Source organism: Arctopsyche grandis, chromosome 12, assembly GCF_051622035.1.
Source record: "Arctopsyche grandis isolate Sample6627 chromosome 12, ASM5162203v2, whole genome shotgun sequence".
NCBI lineage: Eukaryota > Metazoa > Arthropoda > Insecta > Trichoptera > Hydropsychidae > Arctopsyche > Arctopsyche grandis.
Window position 1 is genome coordinate 29,080,538 of NC_135366.1, and position 24,112 is coordinate 29,104,649.

At 33.5% G+C, this 24,112-nt stretch overlaps 2 protein-coding genes across 3 annotated transcripts in view; one reads left to right on the top strand and one right to left on the bottom strand.

Annotated features, from left to right (window-relative positions):
* kek2 (leucine-rich repeat, immunoglobulin-like domain-containing kekkon 2 protein) overlaps positions 1–24,112 on the top strand; it is a 253,432-nt gene that overhangs the window by 13,538 nt on the left and 215,782 nt on the right. The window contains exon 2 of one of the 2 annotated variants that reach the window (XM_077442144.1): positions 8,004–8,050. The exons of the other annotated variant lie outside the window; for it this stretch is intronic. The gene's annotated coding sequence lies outside the window, so the exon portion shown is untranslated. The remainder of the gene's footprint in view (positions 1–8,003; positions 8,051–24,112) is intronic. 2 annotated transcript variants of the gene reach the window in all.
* LOC143920492 (uncharacterized) lies at positions 21,512–22,277 on the bottom strand. The gene is made up of 3 exons (XM_077443370.1): positions 22,198–22,277; positions 21,852–22,092; positions 21,512–21,793 (listed from the first exon to the last, which is right to left on the bottom strand). The coding sequence occupies exons 1-3, from the start codon at positions 22,275–22,277 to the stop codon at positions 21,512–21,514; spliced, it is 603 nt and encodes a 200-aa protein (XP_077299496.1).

The window sequence follows — 24,112 nt, forward strand, 5'->3', positions numbered from 1 at the left end:
TCTTAGAAGCTTATGGTTATTTTGGAATTAACGAAATGTCGTTTTGGAAGTGTAGTATTATCATGTTGATTTAAATGTATGCATTTATAAATATTATAAATAATAAATATTAAATATTATTTCAATAATAAGTATTAAATATTATATAAATAATAAATATTATTTCAATAATAAGTATTAAATATTATATAAATAATAAATTAAATAAAAATATAAATAAAAAATCAAATAAATTGTAAAAACAGATCTTTCCACAAAATGAGCAAAGTAATGTTAAAATTAATTTGTTTATCCTAACTTTCAACACTTAAAGAAACGAAGAGTTGTTCAACTGTAATACAAATTAAAATCGAATTGCGTGGCGTTGCTCAGGCGAGTGAAATCTGGAGAACGAGTAATTTACCAGTATATATACATATGTATATTGAATGCTCTATACTGAGCGGTGATAAGTCAAATTTGCTTTCACGGAGAAGTCTATTTATTTGAATTGTTTTATTAAATGTGTGTGATTTAGTTTTATAACTAATGGTGCTTACGGACTAAACCAACGACGATTTTGGGCCAACTTATTAACCAGCAGGATAAAACCAGTAGCGTACAAAATATCGAAATAAAAATTAAATTATAATATTTCTTTGGTTGTAAATGCGTATCGTCGTAATTCAAAACATCAACGATGATCTAATTTTAGCTCAATATCGCTCTTTAGCTTAATTTTGATATTTTTTAATTTAATTTTTATTTCGATATTTTGTACGCTACTGGTTTTAAAAGTTGGCCCAAAATCGTCGTTGGTTTGATCCGTACGCAGCATTAGATGAATGCATGTATGAGTGATTAGGTTGGCACACATGAGTAGAATTAATGATGAGGTTGGTAACATGTAAATGCGACGGACAGTCCGTTGTGGCGCTCCGTCGAATAAGCATTGTTGTAAAGCGTCCAACTAGTCTCATTTCACTCTAGCGCCTCTGTCTTCTGACAACCAGATCCTACAATTGTAATTGTATATATGTATGTATGAATGTTTTTTTATATAAAAAAATATGCTACAGTTTTCTATGTATGTATGTATGTACATTTTAGCTACATAAAACTCTGCTATGCCGTTCTGCGTAATCTCATCTATTGTATATATATGTATGTGTAGGTATTATATTATAAACGTGATAAATTTTAATATAATATACTCGTAAGGTTCTACATAATGCCTCGGCATCATATAATATAATATATGGTGATATTTGATCATTAATTGCCCTGTAAGATGGAAGTGGCGTTGTGCCACGTATGCAGAAGGTTCCTGCCCACCCACACACCCACCCACTTTACCGACTCCAGCCTTCCCTCTTTCATATTCGCTGATTAAGAGAAGACAGACTCTTCTTATTGTTGTGCTGTTCACCACCAGCCCTCCCGAAGGACCAACTGAGCCGTTCCACATTTTCGCATAGAAAATATTCACACCCCCCCCCCATCCACCCCCCCCCCTCGTATACTCGTTGGTTTTTTTAAAAGAGGGACACGGACGCCATAAAAAGCAATGCCTTTGAGTGTTCTCTGAAAAAAAATGCAAAAAACATATTCCTGTATTTTCTTTTCTTTCGGCACCCGATAGGGCGCTTTTGCTTTGCTTTTACGGCCTTCATTAATAGCTTCCGAAAACCGGCGACAAAATGCAAAAAAGCTATTACGAATATAAAGATTACTTTTACAGATCATTTAAGAAGTACAGTGCGTTCTGTTTAGCGAACGCGTAAAATTTGTTTACATGTACGGAGTTTAAAAATTATATATTATATATTATAACTTATTATATTATATGCATAGTCGAAAGATGTTTATATTGAGTGATTAAGCTGTTATGTATTTTAAATCATTGAATGTCTGAAATGCAAATCTACAGTTTTCAATTTGGAATTATCAAATTTGGTATACCATTTGCTATATTTTCTGAATATGTTTCGTTTTATTTTTACTCGCCCGAATAACGCTGGGCAATTCCATTCCTTTAATGATGAAAATGATCAAAGTTTATTTTTATGAAATTAATTCGCTATCAATATTGAAATCCACGAAAGAGTGAGCAATTACATATGTATGTAGATATAAATAAGGCCGAATATTGAGGTCCAATTTTCATCTGTTCATACCCACATACATATGTATGTACATATGTGTGTACAATATGCATACTTTCGTATGTATATATGTATATATGCATGTAGATATAGTAAAAATAAAAATAGGCTAATTAATAATAAGTATTTTTAAGAAATAAAAATGAAATTTCAATAAATCATGATTCTTAAAAAAGATTAGCTGTGTTTTTCTTCATTTAAAAACAGTTATTTTTGTACTCACAGTATTCTTTTTATGCTAAAGAATTCTAGTAAATGAAAGAAAAACGGCAATCTTCAATCTAAATTACATTCTTATTATTACGTACTTTGAAATAAAATTTAACCAAATGCGAATTTTCGTATTTTGATGGTGAATAAAATATTTATAACATTTGAATATACATACATACATACATATATATTTTTGTAAATACGAGTATACGAGTCATTTGTGTATAGTAATTCTAATCATCTAAAATTTGCTTTTTATTTATTTACTTATTACATACATACGATTATATGTGGCATGACAGGAATTAACCTAAGGCGACACAAATATATGGTTAAATTATTTTTGAACTTACAATTTTTCAGACATTATTTGAGAACATGACCCCCAAATCGCAGAATTCATCCACAAACTTTAATTCAACACCACTTAGGCGATAGGGATAAATCAAGCGATTTAAAGATCTTGTCACATTGAGGACACCGCATTTTTAAATGCTAAAAGTTAATTTATTTTCAATAAGTCCAACTGGAGAAGGGCTGCGTCACTATGAGACTTTACTGTCTTATAAAGTTTGAGGTAATCAGTGAATAAAAGATAGTCTGAATACTTAATTATTTTGGAAATGTCATTAATGTATACTAAAAAGAACAATGTCCCCAGATTGGACCCTTGAGGTACCCCAGAATGCGAAATAAATTCTCTTGAGGAATTGGAGTAATAATAGAAAAATTTCCTCCGATTTTCAAAGTAATTTTCGGGAAGTTGCATCAAGCCATTTGATAAACTAAAATGTCTTAATTTTACAAATAAAACATTATGGTCCACCATATCAACGTCCTTCATGAAATCGGTATATATGGACTAGATCAACTTGGTTTCTCGTATCAACCGATTTGGTTACGTAATTTGAAAAACATAACAAATTAGTAACTGTTGTACGAGAACGTCTAAACGGATTAATTAAGAAAATAAACGGAATCTAATGTTTTGTAAAAGAAGACGTATCAAAAATCACAAACAAAATTTTCGGAATCAGCTTTTCGTTAAAATAGACTCCCCATTTGATTTATTCTCATTAAACATAAGATAATACATAATATATACATTTGAGTCTTACCGAATAATAATGAGATTGTTTGCTCACATAACATCTCGACTTCAAATAGCACGTCTAAATATTTCTACGTATTTTTTAATTCAGACCTGAAAGCATTCTGCGAATATGAAACGTGTAAATTCGACATATTATACGAAATTTATATTTAATATACGCGAGAGAAATGTTTGCTTTGCTACTTACTCACTGTTCGCTGCGCGGAATTTTCTTCGGGACTTCTGGATATTTTCAAGTGAATTTTCCCTAATTGAGTTTAGGCAAAATGACGGAAAAACTTTTGAGTTAAGCTCCTCGTATCGTTACTTTATTTGGAATTTTTCCGCATGAACGTCTAAATTCAATATCGAATTTAACCAATACCGTATTGAAGTTTATGTAGAAATACATACAAAAATATGTGTATCGTATAGATTTATAAATGAGTAAAACAAAATTTATAAATGAAATCATTTCTATACTGCGTACGTACACTTTTAAATACATTTTTTTTATTTATGCAATTAAAATATTTTACCGCAATGTCATTACAGGTTTTACCTCTGAGTGAAACTTATGATATTAAATTTGTACGTATATAAATTTATAGGTTATTTGAAATCATATTCAAATAGTAAATAGGATGGTGTCACCAATTTGTTGGGGAACCGTTTCAACCTCAATTAAATCAGATAAATTGGCAAGCTCTGATAGGAAAATATCAACTTGGAGTCACATATTTTCTAGTCTTACCAGCAGAACTACAGAAATACTCGGAAATATATATTTTTCAATCAAAGACATCTCTTTAAACAGCAGCGTGGACTAGTGGTTAGCATATATGCTTTCGAACATAGTGGTCGTGGGTTCAAGTCCCACTGGTTTGCTATTGGCAAGCCCTTGGTTTGTGACTCCAGGACGATCGTTTCCTAACTGAATTTATCTGATTTTCATTGAAACGGTTCCAACAAATTGACAACCTTTACCCAATTCTCGCTAATTCGTATATAAATGCTGAAAAGTTGTTCATAAACGTGTTGCAAAATTTCAGTATTTCTGCATCTCAAAATTTAAAATTTAAATAAAACTACGTAGAAATCTAATATAAGAAACTACGTAGAAATCTAATATATAATTTCGAAAGAGAATTTGTATGTAACTATTTTTGATTCGTAGAATCATTTCGATGATGTCAATATTGTGACACCATCGAACAAATTAAAGTTTCTATGCCAACGATATCGTTTTCGATTTCATTTTCGATTTTGATTGCTTTTTTAGTTCCGAATCCAGACTCGTTTTTAAATTCCGGATCCGGATTTGTTTTTCAGTTCTGGATCCGGATTCTTTTTATATTTCCGGTTTTCGATTCCTGTTTCAGATCCAGATTCTTGTTTCAGTTCCGGGTCCAGTTTCCTTTTTCATTTCCAGATCCAGATTCCTGTTTCAGTTACGGATCACGACTATTTTTTCAGTTCCGGTTCAATTTTACATATATATATATATATTGGCTGATTGGCTGTCATTAAATATTATTTTTTTTCGATTTAAATATTTATTTAAATTAAATAAAAAACAAATGGATGTTTACTATAAGTTTAACCATGTTTAAACGGTTTATATTTTAAATACCAAGCGAAGCCGGGTAAAACCACCAGTAATCGAACAAGGAAATAACCGAAACGCACAAATAAACAATATATAAAACGGGTCTCCATATCCAGTGCTCCGTTAGCCGAAATAAGATTATCGATATTTCCAACACTGCTATATTTAATAAATCATACTTCATTTGTTCGCACGTGACACGAGTTATTTGTCACAATATTGACGTTTGCGGATGATTGATTGATCTGGTCGAGTAAACGACTAGTCGATATCGTTTATAAATTTTATATTGAAACCATATTCGAAACACAACAACAGCCAGTCTAGATAGAGGAAGAGACAGGCCGAGAGAGAGAAAGGACGATACGAAATCGTTTTTCCCAAGTTGTTTCCCACGACGTAACTTGAAAACTTAACAAGGATTAGTTCTTTGCAAAAGTCCGTAGTTTTGTATCGGAAGGATTGCGGTCGGCTCGAAAGTTTCGACCCCTCGAGGCGTGTTGTACGACCCCGATTTTAACCCTTATCGCACGTGATTACGTCCTTATTTTAACACACGTATCCAACCACGGCTTCAGTGCGTTCAATTGATTCAAAATTTTGTCAACAGAATTGTCTAATACTGCGAAATATCTCGCATAGTTGGATGACGTGTTAGCTATGTGAATGTCGTAGTTATGGCTATATAGTTTTTTTTAACGAATTGCGATTTGTGTAATTTATTTAAAATAAATAAAACACGAGAAGCTCTTAAGCATGGCCTGCCATCATAAATTTTGCGACCAGAGTGTGCTTAACGTTTAATTAATGGGTGCGAATTCTTGTGATGCAATTACAAAGGGTGGTTCCCCCACACCCGCTAATGATTAAATACATGCAAAACCACAACGATCGAGAAAATGTTTAATTTTATAATTTAATTTCGGAACACTTGCATTTTTTTTAGCCACGTTTTTAGTCTTTACATAATCACTTTTGTTCCATCGACTAAGCAAGTACCGAATGTTGATTTAAAAAAATCTGTATACATTTTGTTGAAATCAAAATTTCAAATCGAACGTTTGAATTTCGGTTCGAACTTGTCAATGGCTTAAAATTTTATAAACATATACATATAAGGTGTGATTTAGCGGTGCGTTAAAAAAAGTAGCTCTGCTCCCTAAAACGAATCATTTGCGCATTAGAATAAAAAAAAATGCGCATTTAATAACTATATTTATGTTAAATAGAGAATGTTTCATTGAACAATATTTTATTTGTAGTATGAAATAATATCAAAAGTGCGCAGTTAAAGATAGAATTGAAAAACTCCCATGATTTCAACTATGTACAAAAATACACAAATTCTTAATTCGCGAATTATTAAGATTAAACACCTATTATACAGAGTGGGCCAACTTGGACGGTTGTCGATTGAGACGTCGCCGATCCTATATGGGAGATCTTTAATGCTAGCATTAATGCGCATTTCATTCGTTTTAGGTTGCTTTATATTTTTTCTGTTGTGAAAATAACTTATAATAATATTAAATTGCTGACTTAATTAAAACAATGGATTTGTAATTTTTCAAATGATCAGTTTTATTTCTTATTTTTTATTTATTTATTTTAAGTTTTTAGTATTATTGCTTATTTAATTTTTTTAGGTGAAAAAATATTATATACAAGGAAGATAAAATTTTTGTTGTGTTGTTTTCTTTTATAAACTAATTATATATATTTTCTATTGCTGGTTTTTTTTTAATATTTTAATTAATTATATTTTAATTTTTTTTAATATGAGAACTTATTATTATTATATATGTATGTATATTTTAATGATATAATACAGGCCTCGGCAACCTATGACCCGCGGGTCACCAAGTGACCCGTTTGATGATTTCAAGTGACCCATTTGAGTTCTGCAAATAGCATTTTGTTTTTTGAATATTTGTAGATTAAAAAATATATTATTAATATATTTTTTAAATCACACAAATTTTTTGAAATGCTCACGATAAATTCACATTTGCTTTGTGAGATGCGTATTTAAATTGTCCCCATACAATAAATTGTTATGATTGTCGATTTCTTCGCGAGAAATTGCTTACAATCTGAAGAAAATCATCTATCAAACGTCACTCGCTGTTTGATACGAGAGAGCTTTCGTGCTCTCGATTCGCTGCTCAAACATCAAACGACCTCTTATATGTCTACAACTTATTGTATTGTATAGCATTGTGTGTATAATATAAACGGGAAAGTAAATCGAAATATTCAAAACAGCAGACAAGAAAGACAATGCGATCAAGGCGACTATCAAGAAGGCGATGTTTAGTTTAGTATTATTGTTACACGATATTATATACATATAATATATTTATATTTTGTATATACATACATACATATATTGATACAGCTGTTTAAGTTTAGTTGTTGACTGCTCATTTTGGTATCCTTCTGTCACTGAGCGATGGTTTTAACTACCTCGAGTGTTATTTCGTCACCCGTTGCACAGATTATATCCATCCAGCCTACGTATTTATTGTTTTTATCTGAATTGTTTTTGCTCATTATAGTTTGGGGGTGTTAAAAATAGATTCGCTCTAACCGAAGCGAGGTTCCAGATTTATGTCCCAGTAAAAGCTCCGAGGGGAAAACTGTCATGGACACGCGAGATGATGACCGGTACTCGTTTCTCTCCTTATCTGAACCGGTTCGAAATTACCCCTCGAAGTTACCCTCGTCTCGTTAGTGACGTGATGCTGTCCGATTTAACATCGTTTTTCGGAGGGGGATAATTGTGGCAATTACAAAAGTTCCGGTCGAATTGACGCTATAAAGCTGCGATGCTCAATATGTGGATGCCCTACCCATTAAACTTTCGCCGTTTTACCCGTCGAGTTTTGAAAATGTGTCTGATGAGATGGCTTATTTTTTTTAAATTTAAATTCTTTATTCGCAGATTGTGCGGAGGCTTCTACGCGACGATCGCGTCTTCGGTATTAGAAGGTATGTGCTTAGATTTATTTATTAATTTAAAGTTTAATTATGGAATTTGAATTTGGGATGAAATTGGAAACAACTTTAATCAGAATGTTTGAAATAGTTAGAGTAGCAAAAACAAATGTATAATATATACGAATATACATATGTATGTGCAGTGTTTGAATGTTCTATATATTTTAATTTCAATTTTGGCTTTGAGATTTCGTTGATTATTAAATTCGTTCGCCTCGTGAACATTTTTAAAATTTATTTTAGGTACGATATAATTTGATATTATTTAAATCTGATGAGATTTTGAGATGTTGAAAAGAGCTTGAAATATTTTTTGCTTTAAATTTTATATATTCTTTTTATTTTAATTTTTTTAATCATTAAAAAATTCTTACTTAACATAATAACTTTTTCTTTGTGTTTTACTTTTATATCAATCGAATTAATTCAAAGTGTAAGGAAATTGCTGTTTTATAAAATTAGTCTTTGTATCATTTTATTTGAATGGTGTTTTATACTATGAATCAAATTGTATATGTATATGCATATTCAACATATTTTGTTTTGAGACCAAATTACTATTAAAATTAAAATTCAATTTTAAGTTCTTATATATGTATGTTACAGTGAAAGCATATTTCAAGTGAAAATATATTTTCACTAGTGAAAATATACTTTCAGCAATTCAAGCAGTGAAAATGTATCAAACAATGAATTTAAACGTTTAGCTCTATAAATTTAACCCTAACAACCCAATCTTAAATGAATAGAGCCAACCCTTACTTAACCTAACCTATCTTAACACTTAAATAATACCAACTCTAACAATCTAATCTTAAATGAATAAAACCAACCCTGAAAATGTAATTGGTTTTGATTTCACTGAAGCGTCAGTGAAAAAATATTTTCACTTGAAATATAATTTCACTGTGACATATATAAGAACTTAAAATTGAATTTTAATTTTAATAGTAACTTTTTATTTGTGTTTTACTTGTGACATATACAAAATATAACTAATAGAATTACCTGACGTTGCTCGGGTTAGTGAAAGTAAAAGAAAATAAATAAAAAACGAAGTTAGTTATATTTTATTTTATTTATTTCAATCGAACATGTTCACTCGCCTTTACAGATCGCTCTAAAGCGACGAGTATACTAATACAGATACAATACAATAATACAATTAATACAAGCATTTTATACATTGCGAATTCATACGAACATCATCCACAGTGACATCTATGGAGAGATTTTTGCAGCATTTTATTTAAGCAATTGCCGAACCTCAAGACGCTGAATAACTTGAGATGTTTAAGAGACATTGGAAAGGATTTCTGCCAATTTACCGGAACCCTTTCAATGAAAATCAGAAAAATTGGCAAACTCTGATAGGAAACGATCGACCTAGAGTCACAAACCAAGGTCTGGCCAACAGCTACTAGTGGGAATCGAACTGCGTCCACTCCACTCGATAGCATAATATGCTAACCACTAGTCTACGCTGCTGGTTATGTATGTACATACATTATATACCATTACAGCCACATGTAATGTACCGAATTTGGGCATTCTAAATTAAAATATGTAGGTTTACATAGCGGACAAACCAATAAACTTATAAACATTAAACTTTTTTGTTACGTGTGTATACATATGTATATATCAATAATAATAATATTTAAAGTAATTATATTGAAAAACATTACTTTTTATTTTAATTAAAATTGCATCTAATACATACATTTTTTTTGAAAGTCGATTATTTTCATTAATTTAAATTATATTTTGCTTAAACTGTTTCAGATATGGTAAAAAAGTAAAGTTTTGCATTTTTCTTTGGTTTTTTTTTATTATAATAGTTTTCACTATTTTTTCCGATTCATTTATCATTTCAAAAATGGAAAAGGATCATATCTTTACTGAATTTTTTTTTAAATTTGTATCTTCCAAACAATTATAAAGTTGAAACCAATTGAAAAAATTCGGCCAAGTACACAATGGTATATTTAGTTCCTTTTGTCTTTAAATAAAATAGCAATTTGTCGTATAATAAGACCTTCTTTTAAAAAAACGGTTCAAAGCCCGCATTCGTGCGATATAATTAAAAAATTACAACCACTTATCCTTTTAACATCAATAAAAATTCAAATTGGCCATTAATCCCTAGTTGGGCGTGTCAATTGAATCGGTTCTACAAACTGTAATTATCACCATAAAGATCGAAACGAACTACATATAATATACACCACATCGTCAATATTATCTATGTATATATAAATTTTATAAATCTGGAAATCCTCAAAATCGTACATATTATGTAGGGTATATAAAATCAATTGACTCGTGTGCAAATATAAATTACGCGCGGTAAACGTGTATAAATTGCCTTTGTAAAAGCCGAGTTTCCGAGTGTTTGCATTACAACATACAAAACAAATAGTATATAAGTATTATAGAAACGATTCGTCGTATATTGGGACATTATTTGAAGTGAAGTCTATTTTTACAATGGCCGAAATGAGTCCAGTCAATATCTCAGAAGTGGTGAATACATAGTTTGTTCGCAAATGCAGTTTTTTACGTGAGAAGTCAGCCGGAAGTTTTGGAAGTGTTTGTTTTATTATTGGATTGTTCGATATATGTTTGTAGAAGAAAGCTTTTATATCTTTTTTAAATCGTATGTACGAGTTTCTTTCTATAAGGAAAAATCTTTTGAATTTTGATAGTCTATTTTGTCGTACTGAGAACGCGCTTATCGTGTGTAATTTTATGGGTAAACATTTTTAAGTTATAACTTGGTTTTTTTTTAGAATCTGCATTTAAAAAGTTAATGAGATCTTTACATCCATTGAACGCTACTATATTAAGTTAATGTTAAAGTTAGTTAAAGTTAATGAAAAAATCTGTTGCTATTATAATTTTTCATTTTATGGTAAACAAGCCTGTTTGAATACAGTGTGCTTTTTCTGTTAAATAAATACAATAGTTTTTAATTAAATTTTAAGGCTAACAATTTAAATATGTCATAAATGCTATTTAACAGTATGCAATAAAATTAATAAACATTTTGCTAATTGCTTTTTGTATTTCCTGTACCGTTGAGAAAATGGAAATATATTTTTTTAATAAAAATATATTATATGTATAATAAAAGTATCACATTTTTATCACATAAAGAAAAAAACAAATCCAAATCAATATATGTATATACCTGAAACTTTAATTTTGTTGCCGTTCCTTTCTTCGATATACGAGTATACATACATATATATTGAGTGAATGCGACAATATACAAATATCAATATATATATATATATATATATATATATATATATATATATATATATATATATATATATATATATATATATATATATATATATATATATATATATATATATATATATATATATATATATATATATATATATATATATATATATATATATATATATATATATATATATATATATATATATATATATATATATATATATATTGAGTGAATGCGACAGTTGCGCTTCGACCAGATAATACGTATTTTAAATCGACAAAATCGAGGTTTCGAATTCTCTAGTTTTCTCCTCCGAAACTGGACCAATTTAAAAAAAAATTTCATCATCGGTATGAGAAAGATATTTTCTATGTTTGTATGCCCGTATTTTATTTTAAATCGACCGTTAAATAAGCACGCTGGACTCTTTTCGTGGGTGTAAAAAAGAGGCGATTTTATAGATGTTTGGTGGCTTCTAGCTCCTATAAAAAAACAACTAATCAAAAAAATAAAACCACAGGAACATGCTTATGGTAAATATCCATAGCATATTAAAAAATAATTTCTCTAGTGCCGTAATTGAGGAAGGGAGAAGTGTAATACGTTTGTATGGACAAGGCGGTGGTGTCCAGTCCTCTTAAGGACCGAGCTATGCTGCTGGCATATGAAATTAAAAGCAAAAAAAAAAAATGTTAAGTAAATCAAAAATTTTAAATAGTACTATCACTTATGGCTCACTCGTTGCTTCGACTGCTCGCAGACAGTGCGTTCGTGTTTATCGTCGATACGCACAACAATGAGACGTCGATTTCGTTCCCGACACTAACAAATGGCGATAGCAAGATGATAAATCGAGCACAGACTCCTCGCCATCGTTACGTTCTCGGTCGGGAAATAAATTGGCCGGAACATCGCGGGAAAGAAGACACAAGATATGCGGGCGCATTCGCGAACGAGCGAAACGCGCCAAATAGATGGATCGACCGTTCCATGTGAGGAATTGCCAACAATCGACGAATTGATACCAACAATAAAAGAACAATTATGGTAATGTTTATGTTGCCACGGGGTTGAAAAAACTCCGTGCGAGCTACGAACTTCCGTTCCGGCTCGGTTGGGTTCAGCTCGAGTAGGTATGGACTCGGCTGTAGTATCGTGAAGAACGACTGAGTGATGCAGTTGTTTATTTTTTTTACTGTGTTGTTTACGTATACATATGTTTATTGTAGTGGTGTGTTTATATATGTACGTTTGGGAACGGGCCAACGCTTTAAACTAAAATGAATGCGGAATAAAAATATATTTGTTATTATGTATGTACATACGAAGTTGCGGAATTTTTCGTTTCGATGCAGAAGCGTATATGCTTCCGAACATAGTGGTCACGGGTAAGAGTCCCACTGGTGGCTGTTGGTCAGACCTTGGTTTGTCACTCCATGTCGATCGTTTCCTATCAGAGTTCGCCAATTTTTCTGATTTTTATTGAGACGGTCTCTGCCAAATTGGCATATTTTTCTACGTATCTAAAACTATATAGCGTCTTGAGGTCCGCCGGTTTGTACAGTAAAATGCTGTAAAAATGTATCCAAAGATGTCACTGTAGATGATGTTCGTACAAATTCGCATTCTACATATAAACGCTTGTATTGATCGTATTGTATAAATGCTTCCAATGCTACTTTGCAATGTTTTACCATAGATGTCGTATATGTATCATGTAAAAATATATAATAACTAGCTGTATTACCCGGCTCGGTATTTGTAAAATAAACCGTTTAAACATGACTAATCTAATAGTAAACATTTTATTAAATTTATTTGAATAGTTTTATTTTATATAAATTTATTTAAATACTTTTATATAAATTTATTTAATGTTTTTTTTATTAACTTGACTATCACGAACAAACAAACATATATAGTAAGTTTCTTATAAAAAAATATATGTACGGCCCCGGCGTCTGCGCCCCCTAGGGCTACGCCACCACCACTCCCCTGAATCTTCGCCGTCTAGGGCTACGCACCCTGCGCCCCCCCTGAGCATTTGCTGTCTAGGGCTACGCCACCTGCACCCCCCTGAGCATTAGCCGTCTAGGGCTACGCCCCCTGCACCCCCTGAACCTTCGCCGTCTAGGGCTACGCATCCTGCGCACCCTGAGCATTTGCTGTCTAGGGCTACGCCACCTGCACCCCCCTGAGCATTAGCCGTCTAGGGCTACGCCTCCTGCACCCCCTGAACCTTTGCCGTCTAGGGCTACGCCCCCTGCGCCCCCCGAACCTTCGCCGTCTAGGGCTACGCCACCTGCGCCCCCCTGAACCTTCGCTGTCTAGGGCTACGCCACCTGCGCCCCCCTGAACCTTTGCCGTCTAGGGCTACGCCCCCTGCGCCCCCCGAACCTTCGCCGTCTAGGGCTACGCCACCTGCGCCCCCCTGAACCTTCGCTGTCTAGGGCTACGCCACCTGCGCCCCCCTGAACCAAGGCGAATCAGTGCCTATGAATCGAAAAATAAATAAATCGAATCATTTGTTCGATGACGTCACGGATCTACGAACGAACGAACGAAGGATACATACAAAGTCTCTTTCCAAATTATATATTAGATAATAATGTATTTATTTATAATTTAGTGTTTTTTGATTTGTATAAGTATACTCCGGGTAAAACGAGTGTACACGATCAATTGAATAAATAAATAATTTAATTTGTAAGTGTTTGGTATTGGATATTCATTGTTTTAATAGTTCAACGGTACTGGTTTTGCTTTAAATATATGTATGTGGGAAGCAGTTTAAATTAAATTTATATTATAGTAAGCAGAAGGTTAAGATGGAGTTGGGTAGTATCTGAAAATTGAAATTTGGAAGACAAAGTCGGCGGGAACTATCCAGTACGTGTCTTGAGGTTCTGCGATAGCGCGGTAGCTATAGTTTTTAGGGTTTCCATTAAAGTTTTCGTAGATAATCAATAGTCAAATTTCGGGGACCTAAACTTGTTAGGGAACAGTTTCGACAACCGACAAAACTTTGCAATAGACCAGCAGCTGAGGCACGCTGTGAAAGCGGTCACAAAACTTGGGTTTTATCTGCAAATCCGCGGTATCTAAATGAGCGACGCTTTACCCAAAAGTAGGCTGCGTCTCTCTTGTGCTCTCGCCAAATGGGTTTTCCGATTATTGAAAAGTACTTTTTTGAAACGGTTTTCACGAAAATTCATGCTGCGGTCTAATTGCTTATGGTATAATTTTATTTTATTTTACATACATTGATATGTACATATACTAGAAAGGCCTAACAGGTAGACTCAAATGCGCCTTCCTAGACAATATTTTTTATTACATAAATCGCTGTATTTCGAGAGGCTGAAGTACACGACAGTAACAATTAATTAATCCATTGAGACATCTATAGATTTAAACTTGTATATAATTTTTTACATATTGTACATGAATCAAATTCAGATATCTGTGAAATAGCGGGTAGAATGATTTTTGTCAATTTGAGGAACCGTTTCAATAATGAAATCACATACTTTTGCAAACTCTGATAAGAAACGATCGACTTGGTGTCGCAAATATCCAAGTCTGACCAGCAGTATTAAAGATTAGCACGGGATCAAACCCGGAACCTCTTGGTGCTAAACATAAACGCAACCATCGAGCCATACTAATAATGTAATATATTAAACAGCTAATAATGTAACCATATTTACATTTAAAACTACTCGTTGATACCTCAACAATATATAAATATTGTATACTTGTGGTTTTACCCGGATTCGCTCGGTATTTGTAATATATATAAACCGCTTAAACATGACTTATCTAATAGTAAACATTTTATTATATTTATTTGAATATTTTTATTTTATATAAATTTATTTGAATACTCATTTGTTTTTTACTTTTTTTTTTATTAAATTGATTGTCACGAACAAACAAACATTTACATACATATGTATACTATGTCTTTCGAAATTATATGTATACCAGAATCCGGGCCCCCCCCCAGCGCTTTCGCTCTCGGCGGCTTCACCCCTTGTGACTTCGCTCCCTGTAGCTGCACTCCCTGCGGCTACGCCCCCTGCGGCTGCGCCCCCTGCGGCTGCGCTCCCTGTGGCTGCGCCCCCGGGGAGTTCGAATCCTTTGAATCGAAAAAAAATCAATGTTACATATATACATACATACATATGTCTCTTTCAAAATTATATATTAGATATATATTTAGGTACATAAAACGAAAATGTATCAAAATAAGCGATTGAAAGCATCTGACATGAACTCCAACTATATAATAATCTTACATATAGAGCTTTGCGATCATTAATTACGAACACGTGCTGTTCTAACTCACACCAGCATAATTTATACACCTACAAATGTGGTTGTGCGTATTATGAATTCTCACGAGAAAAATTGAGATATTAATATATATATATTTCATTAATGGAACACGAATGTGGGTTATTGGAAGGCGTTGGAGTGGGTTTTTTTCTCGTTTCCACGTTTTTTTCTTCTCCCGGAGCTCGCGATTTTCACTATCTTTTCCCACATGGAAAATGGAGTAACGCTCGCGAGCTTATTACGATTGTCACCGGTCCGGATGATAAATTGCGCGATAAAGACGAGGAAATTAGGTGATCGCGCCGCAGAAAGAAACCGGATATGAAAGATATATTATATCCGAGGGGGTGGGGGTGGAAACAGCCGGCATCCGGTCGGCCATAACCCTTTTCGGATTACGTCCGCCGACACATCCCATTTCGCGGCTATATATTGCACATATCTACTTACACTCCTCTCTCTCTCGTATTAAAATTAAAATTACGTGGATGAAACGCCTAGACGGAAAATCTTCATGCGTATTTTTTGAAGTGAAAACTTCTTCGGGGGGGTATTTGTTAAAAGATTTTTACGGAATTGGTATAATGTAATGAAATGCACTTTGTATAAGCGCACGCTTCCCACTCTCGCTGTTTTAAAAATGTTCATTTATTTCATTTGTGAGCTTCAAAATAATCACCATTTCGTTTATTATGGTGATTTATGGAACTTTTTCTTTTGAATTTAACTGAGCCTACATTCACAGGGCCAACTTATCTTTATCATTACAAAGCATCAGTTTTGACCTAATTACTGTGAAAAATAATCACAAATTCATATATGTATTTCAATAGAAACATATAAAACAGACTAATGTATTAAGAAAATATGTACATATGTGATATTATGTCAAAATTGAACCGTTTAATTTCAATTCAAGAAAAGGTTGTTCTGTTTGATATTAATAACTTGGCGCATACCATTTGATGATTTTATGTAAGATAAAACGTAACCAGTAACATTGCTCAATGGTTAGCGTATAATGCTATCAACTGAGGGGTCATTGGTCCAATCCTTGGCCTGGTGTTGTTGGTCAGACCTTGGATATATGTATGTATCTTAAATTTATCTTATTTCGTTGTTGAATCGGTTCCAAACAAATTGGCAGCCTATTCTCATTTATCGCCATTTTTTGAATATAATTTTAAATTTATGATAATAGTGTTATACATTTATATAAGTACATATATATGTACAAATTTTGGCCAAAGATGTCGCCTTGAAGCAAACCCCTTAATATAACCATGGTAAATAAAATTAAAAAAAATTGTCTAATGAATTTTTACAATTTTATTATGATTTTCCTGTATTTAACCTTATTATTTTTGAATTCTTTATTATTATATTCATAATAAATGTTCGAATTTAAATATAATAATAAGTAAAAATTTTTACTGAGAATTTTTCATCGTTCTATTTGATTTCAAACTTTTTAAAATTCAAAAAATAACAATAGCAGCAATCTATAAAAACTGATTATGAATTATTTATTAAAAAAATTCATTGTGAAATCCTCCAGATAATTTGAATGTTTATCACTTTATTAATATTGTATTCATATTTATGTTAATCGTTTTGATATATTTGAATACAGTTGGCAAATGGGTTATGAATTTGCAAGTGGTATTCGTCATTCGGATCAGTTGCATTGTTTTGAAATGCAACCGTGTCAAATTGCATATTGTTGCACTACGGTACAGTGGTATTCTGAAAACGTCACACATGACCTGAAATTTTCGCTGAATTGGATAGAAAATTGAATAATTTATATAAACATTAAGAAACGTGTATGAACTTTTGTATCGTAAAGTTTCAGACTTTCATTCCATTTTGTTTTTGCGAGAATTTAATGCTCAAACGCAAGGGTTGGAAGTTTTGAAAAGTTTTCCGTGGAGAAAGTGCACAGAAGATTTCCTAGCGAACTGAAAGCAAAGTTTTTTGTTTATGAATATGCATTTTAAAATGCGCTCCATTTCTGTTTTACTTTTTATCAAAATATACGACACACTTGTGGTTTATCTGCTTTTGCGTGGGAAATGGCACTGAAAGCGTATATTGAGCGACGTTGAATTTCCCCATCGGAATTATTCGACTCGTTTGCAATTACGGTGAAATTTCCACTCAGGTCTGCTCGGATAATGCAAGTCTCCAAAGACATAAAATTAAGTCATTTTCAAAGCAAAAGCAGATGGCAAAAGCCGCAAAATTACGCACGAAACTTACTACGATACCTTTTGCCATCTGCGTACACGTACTCTCCTACTAATATACTAAAGCATAATATTATACGATATTTAATATGAAATTATTTTTACTTTTCATTTTCAGTGGTTTTTTTATAGTGGTATTGTCAGGCGTTGCTCGAGTGGGTGAAAGTTATAAATTATTTTTTTATGTCATACAAATTTATTATCTCTTGAGATCCTATACATAGTTTGATGGTTATAAATTGAGAATTAGATAAAACAGAAATTCTCGTTTGAAGGTAGTAGATAGTCGGCATTTCTCGGGTGGATGAAAGATTAAAAAACATATCTTTCAGTGGCCCCAAATCTTTCCAATAGTTTTTTGAGCTCTTTTTCCTATTATGCAGTACATTAACATTATAATAATATAATACTTTGATTACTAACAAAATTAAATTAAAATTGTAAAATAAAAAATGATGAGTAGATCTGTAGTTATTAAAATAGATATAAGATGTATTCTGAAAATAATTTAGTAATAATAAAAAGTTTTTAAAAATAAAAAAGCTCCCCATTGTCTAAATATAAAATAAGTCCCATGAGATAGTATACCAAATTTTTAAGTTCTTAATTGAAAACTGTAGATTTACATACGGAAAAGCAGACAAGAAAGCACTCATATTAGACCAAAGTTTAAAAAAATTCTAATTCAAGAGCCTCAAATCCTTCTAAAAAGTCATTTCAAAGCCTAAAATATTTATATGCTATAGCGTAGTTGCATAAGATATCCCTAATTTAAATACATTATTGATTCAATTGACCAGCGTCGCTCGGATGAGTAATAGTTTAAGATAAAAGGAATCAAAACGTATATTTTTTACAAGGCTATTTAAGACAATGTTGTATTTAAGACAATTATGTAGTAACAGTACCATGGGTTAGTAAATTTGGGTACATGGGTGAAGTGTAGATTTTCATTACATATATATATATATATATATATATATATATATATATATATATATATATATATATATATATATATATATATATATATTTTATATATGCACTAGATGTAGTAATTAAATTATATAAAATATATATATTTAACCGTTTGAAAAGGTATGCGAAGTGTTAAAGGATAATTGAGCGTCTTTTCATCGCTTCGTCGTCGTTATTAAGTTTGTGATTTTCCCAGGTGGCTCCTGTCGCATCGAAAACCAAACAACATCAGGTAATTGCAACCTGGAGAAACGTCTCTGGTTGCAAACAGCATTCCGTATTAATTTAATTTACGTGTCTGAGACCTTGGTGCAGATGCGACCTACCATTGAATAATCTTGCAAACGTTCAACCTTTGAAAAATACATCTTATACAATATATGAAAAATTTAAAACAAACTTTTGAATATAAAAATAATAGTGTTTCAAACAAAGTCAACCCTCTTCACTCGCGAGACAGATGATATTTGACGTGGTATCAGCTATGAAATGGCTCACAGCTCGCACGTCTGTGAATATTCGACACGCACTTTCACATATATCACATATCGTGTGCACATATGATATATGTAATGGTTTTTTTATATCAAATATTCAAATATTTATGAAATATGAATAAATAATATACATATATCAGTGACCTAATGTAAATGTACATATGTGCATGTACTGAAATAATTTGCAACTAAAAGCTTCGTTTATTTATTACATATTATTATTTATGTTGTGTTCATTAATGTCACTGAAAAAAGGTATGACGGCACTTCATATGGAACGGCAATAATAAAAGGACCCTACAATCTAGATATCTTGAAAAGTTCACCAAAAATACATTCCCTGTAATGGTTTCATAATATAGCTATGCCTGCTATTGTTATTTTATTGCCACTTTTATGATAGTTGTGTGAAAGACTTTATTTATAGACGGAAATGTGTTTTTCACTTTAAGTACCTTCGAGTTAGACGATGTAAAAGTTTCCTTTTATTATTATTGTATGTATATGCATGTATGTTGGACCGAAATTATTATGTGCGAGAAACTATTGATTTGTATAATTTTATAAGTAGTCAATATATTTATACTTATATATAAATTATCTGAATTCGAAAAACTTGAATGTACATGTGACGTCACTGCTCCAATGCTCGACAGATGGACATATGTATATCTTTCTATTTTTTACGAAGAAAAATATGTATTAATTTATAAGATTTACAATTTGTATTATTGAGAATGCAGTTCGGATCAAATGCTCAAAGCCAGTTAGTTTGAAATAATTTATGTGGGGACCAAAAAGTGATAGAAAAGGGGTTGAAAGCTTGTTCAATTTTTGCACCTTCGCCCTCCTCAGCACGTAATCTTTTGACTCAATTAAATTTATTGCCCCCGAAGCTTTCGCCTCGCAGCTTTGAAGCGAAACCTCGCTGTAGATAATTACGTTAGACGAAGAAGAGGAACAAGTTCCCGAGACGAAGATTAAGTATACATTTTTTCTGCGGCTTTTACGCGACCGGAGGGGGTTAAAGGGAGTGCGAACGGGAGAGGGGGTGGGAGAGGGAGAGCTTCCTAATTTTATTCAAGGCATCAATTCAATATTTGCTTTGGGAAAAATTCGACCGCAGAAATTACGGTTCGTTTCTTCTGGGTGCAAGAGTGGTCCCCGTTCGCGGCATAATTTATCAAACGGCGACACCGAAGTCATTAGCGGTCATTTCGTGAGACTTGATTTCATTATAGGACAGATAGAGGGGTGGGTGGGTAGTCTAACGTTCGCCGTACAAAGACCGGCTTTCTGGGGATCCGTCATTTTATTCTGTGCGCTTATCGATTGATTAATTAGCGCGGGGTTGATTAATTGTGTTTGGGTTTTTTTGACGCAGTGAAAAGCATCGGATGATTCTTATATAGAAATGCGTTTTTGGTATACATATATCCTAGAAGAATTGAATAAAGACGAGTCACCCTATTGTCCCTCTTCATTCTATACACTTTGTGCAGGTCGTGATGTCACAATAGAAACCATTCATTAAGGGTACCATTTATCGGCCCGGCAAAATAGCCCTGTTTCCAGACAAATTATGTATTTATCATGACATAATATACAAATGACCATCTCTAAAACATTTGGTCCTGGAAATAAAAACCGTACCCTTCTCTAAAATAGCTCGCACGATCCAATCGGGGTCTGCCCGGTAAATCAAACGTCAAATGGGTTGCTTGTAACAAAAGTAAAATTTGACAAAAATAACTACAACTACAACTTAATCGGTCGACTAGTTGCGCGACACGAAAAAATGTATGGAAATGTGTGCGACAAACAAGTTGACGGGTGTAGCATGTCCCATCTACCTGCATGCATTGGTCTGGTCACCCTCAACCAAGTCGCTCGCAAGTCGCACGGTGCGGCCCGGCCCTTACAACCTTATCTTTTTTTTTCCGGCGGGGGGCAATCTTCTGGAAGACACCACCAACGTGTTTAATGCCGGTGGTAGTGTGGGATGTTTACCCACTAAAACCCCCCTCCTCTTCAGCTACCACCATGCTACTAGTTAAGTATTGAACAAAGGGAAGCAACCAGGATAGCCATCTAGGCTCTCATCGTTTTACGAAGTCCGACTTCTGTTCTCTCAGACGCGTTCTGCCTCTTCTTTCTCCTGCATGATGCATACCGCAAACCTAGTGCACGCTGTCCACGCCTCTGCACTCTCAAGAATAGCAGGAACCATGTCAATCGTCGTTAATGGGTTAATGCCGAGTACATTTTTTAGAATGGTTCTTTGTGAGTTCCATGCTGGACAATCGTATGCAGTGTGTTCAGAATCGTCGTTTTCTGCACTGCAGTGATGACATCCTGATGTTGCCATTTTTCCTATCTTATGCATATATGTAGGTTCCGAAGCAGCCATGTCCTGTTAGAATTTGAGTTAGGTGGAAGCACTGTTCACCACGTATTCTCCGGCTCCAGACCCTCAAGTCTCTGATGAGTCGATGCGGCCACCGACCTTTAGTTGACGCATCCCACCGAGTCTGCCACAAATACATGGTTCTTTCTTTGGCGTAATTTTTCTGCTCCCTTCTGTATACCGCTTTCTGCTCTTCAAAAGGTGGTGTGGCTGTTATTGCAAGGATGGCTGCTTCGGATACCGTGCAATATGCAGCAGCATTTCTTCGCACTTCTTCGCTGAACTCTTGCCATGTTGAGCCTCGCCTTTTTCGTTCTCATTGCATCCGCCCGTACAACAAGACCAATTGGACCACTTCGTTGTAAAGTTTTCTTCTGTTATTTTTGGTTCCTCCTATGTTGGGCATTAACCTGGCCAAGTCTTTGACAACTCCTGTTGCTTTTGCCGTCGTCTTTTCTGTATGCACAGTGAAGTGAAGTTTGTCCTCCATCCATACTCCCAGGTATCGGATCGATCTGCTATATTTCACCTTGTGCCCGTCGATGAAGAGTTGCGGCGGTATTTACTTCCTTCGTATGGTGAAGAACACGGAGTTTGGACTGCTAATTCCAACCCAGAGTCCGACAGCCATCTTCTTGATTTTCCGATCGAGTCTTCACAAATGGCTCGCAAGAGCTCTATCGGCGAAGGAACAACCTAATCTTAAATGAATAAAAACAACCCTAACTTAACCTAACCTTTAATAAATAAGTGTTGGCTGCTAAGATATTACGATGTGTTTGGATGGATGAAAAGGAGTGGGGCAACGGGCTATCATCCAACTGTGAAAAATTATAATTTAACTGATAGGGGCAATTGAAAATGAAATTAGATATGATTTCACTGAACTATAACCAGTGAAAATGTAACTGGTTATGATTTCACTGAAACGTCAAATTTTAGAGATGTTAATTTGACATTAAGTGTCGTTTTGACATATGTCGTGTAATTTATTTTACAGCCGAGCGAAAAATATTATCCCATTCATTAATGATGCTTGCTGAAATGTTCAATGTGACGTCAAGAATAGTTAGCTTTTGACGTCATGACATGTACATCAACAGAATGGCTCGGACAAATGCATCATCATGAGCGTCAAGGCAAGCGGTAGGCATTTCAGTGCTACATACATCCTATAAAAGTTTACACTCCAAAAATTCACCACTGATTTCCATCATCAAAAGGCTAAGGCCGACACATTGCGAAGCCTATCAGTTCAACACGAATTCATCTTTTCAGCACTGTACGGAAAAATAGATACAAAAATACACCGCAACGTCCCTGAAGCCAGACCTCGCTTTCACACCAACTTTTTATCGCGTCCTTAATCACACTTTGAGCGATCTACCACCGAGTGTTTCGCAAAAATATCAAACACACACACTCAACTACGAAAGGGTACGTGCACACACACTACAGGGTGTGTGGGAGAGTTGGAGAGCGTGAAAAAATGTAAATTCAGCCGGTGCTAAGCGGATTGCGAAGGGAAGAGTGTGATAAAATGCGAAAAAAAGTGAAGCGAATAAGCCGGAAGGGTAAGACCGTGATAAATAACGCGCCGCGAGATGTCTTCATACTCTAATCAAACTATACTTTTGGGTCTTTTTATTTTTATTTTTTTGATAAAAATGTGGACGCCCATGTGTGCTTTTGAATTTCTAACTATCTCTCGGTGGGGGTTTTTTTTTTGTTCGATGGAAGTGGGTGTTCGTATTCGGTTTTGTAAGAGTGTCGTCTGTGAATGGTTGCCGAGAGATTTATTGTTTGGAAAGTGTAAATCTTCAAAAATCCTAGTCTGGAACGGTGTGTCATTCAGGCTTACCGTTCCGTGTGACGTGAACGTTCAGTTTAAGACGCAACTGTACGGTTGTGGAGGAAAATACCGTGTCTTTAGAGCAGAGAGGTGATACCTTATTGTTCAGGGAAATGCTTTAAATATTTGAAAATAGTCGGGTGGATCGAATATAAAAGTTATAATTTTTAATGTTTCAATTTGTGAATTTTCCGGTGCATATGCAGAAAACAAACATTTATTTCATATATACTATATAATAGATATAGGGATTTTAAAATAGAGTTATGTATATACATATGTATGCTTCTATGGAAAATGGAATCTATGTATATATATAAATGGAATATATGTATGATACGTTTCAGTATTTTGTATTAGTTTTTGTCAAAGAAAGAAACCATTTTTCAATCTAGATAAAAGATCAATGATTGATGAAAATTTTTCTTGAATTTTCATCGTACATGGAGTGATTTATCTCTGTCGCGATACAA

Excerpts from the sequence above, each read along its gene's own strand:
- LOC143920492 (XM_077443370.1), bottom strand. The coding sequence starts at position 22,277 with ATGGAGGACAAACTTCACTTCACTGTGCATACAGAAAAGACGACGGCA. Across the intron at positions 22,093-22,197 it reads GTTGTCAAAGACTTGGCCAG|GCGAGGCTCAACATGGCAAG; the intron begins GTTAATGCCCAA and ends AGAACGAAAAAG. Across the intron at positions 21,794-21,851 it reads GACTCATCAGAGACTTGAGG|GACATGGCTGCTTCGGAACC; the intron begins GTCTGGAGCCGG and ends AAATTCTAACAG.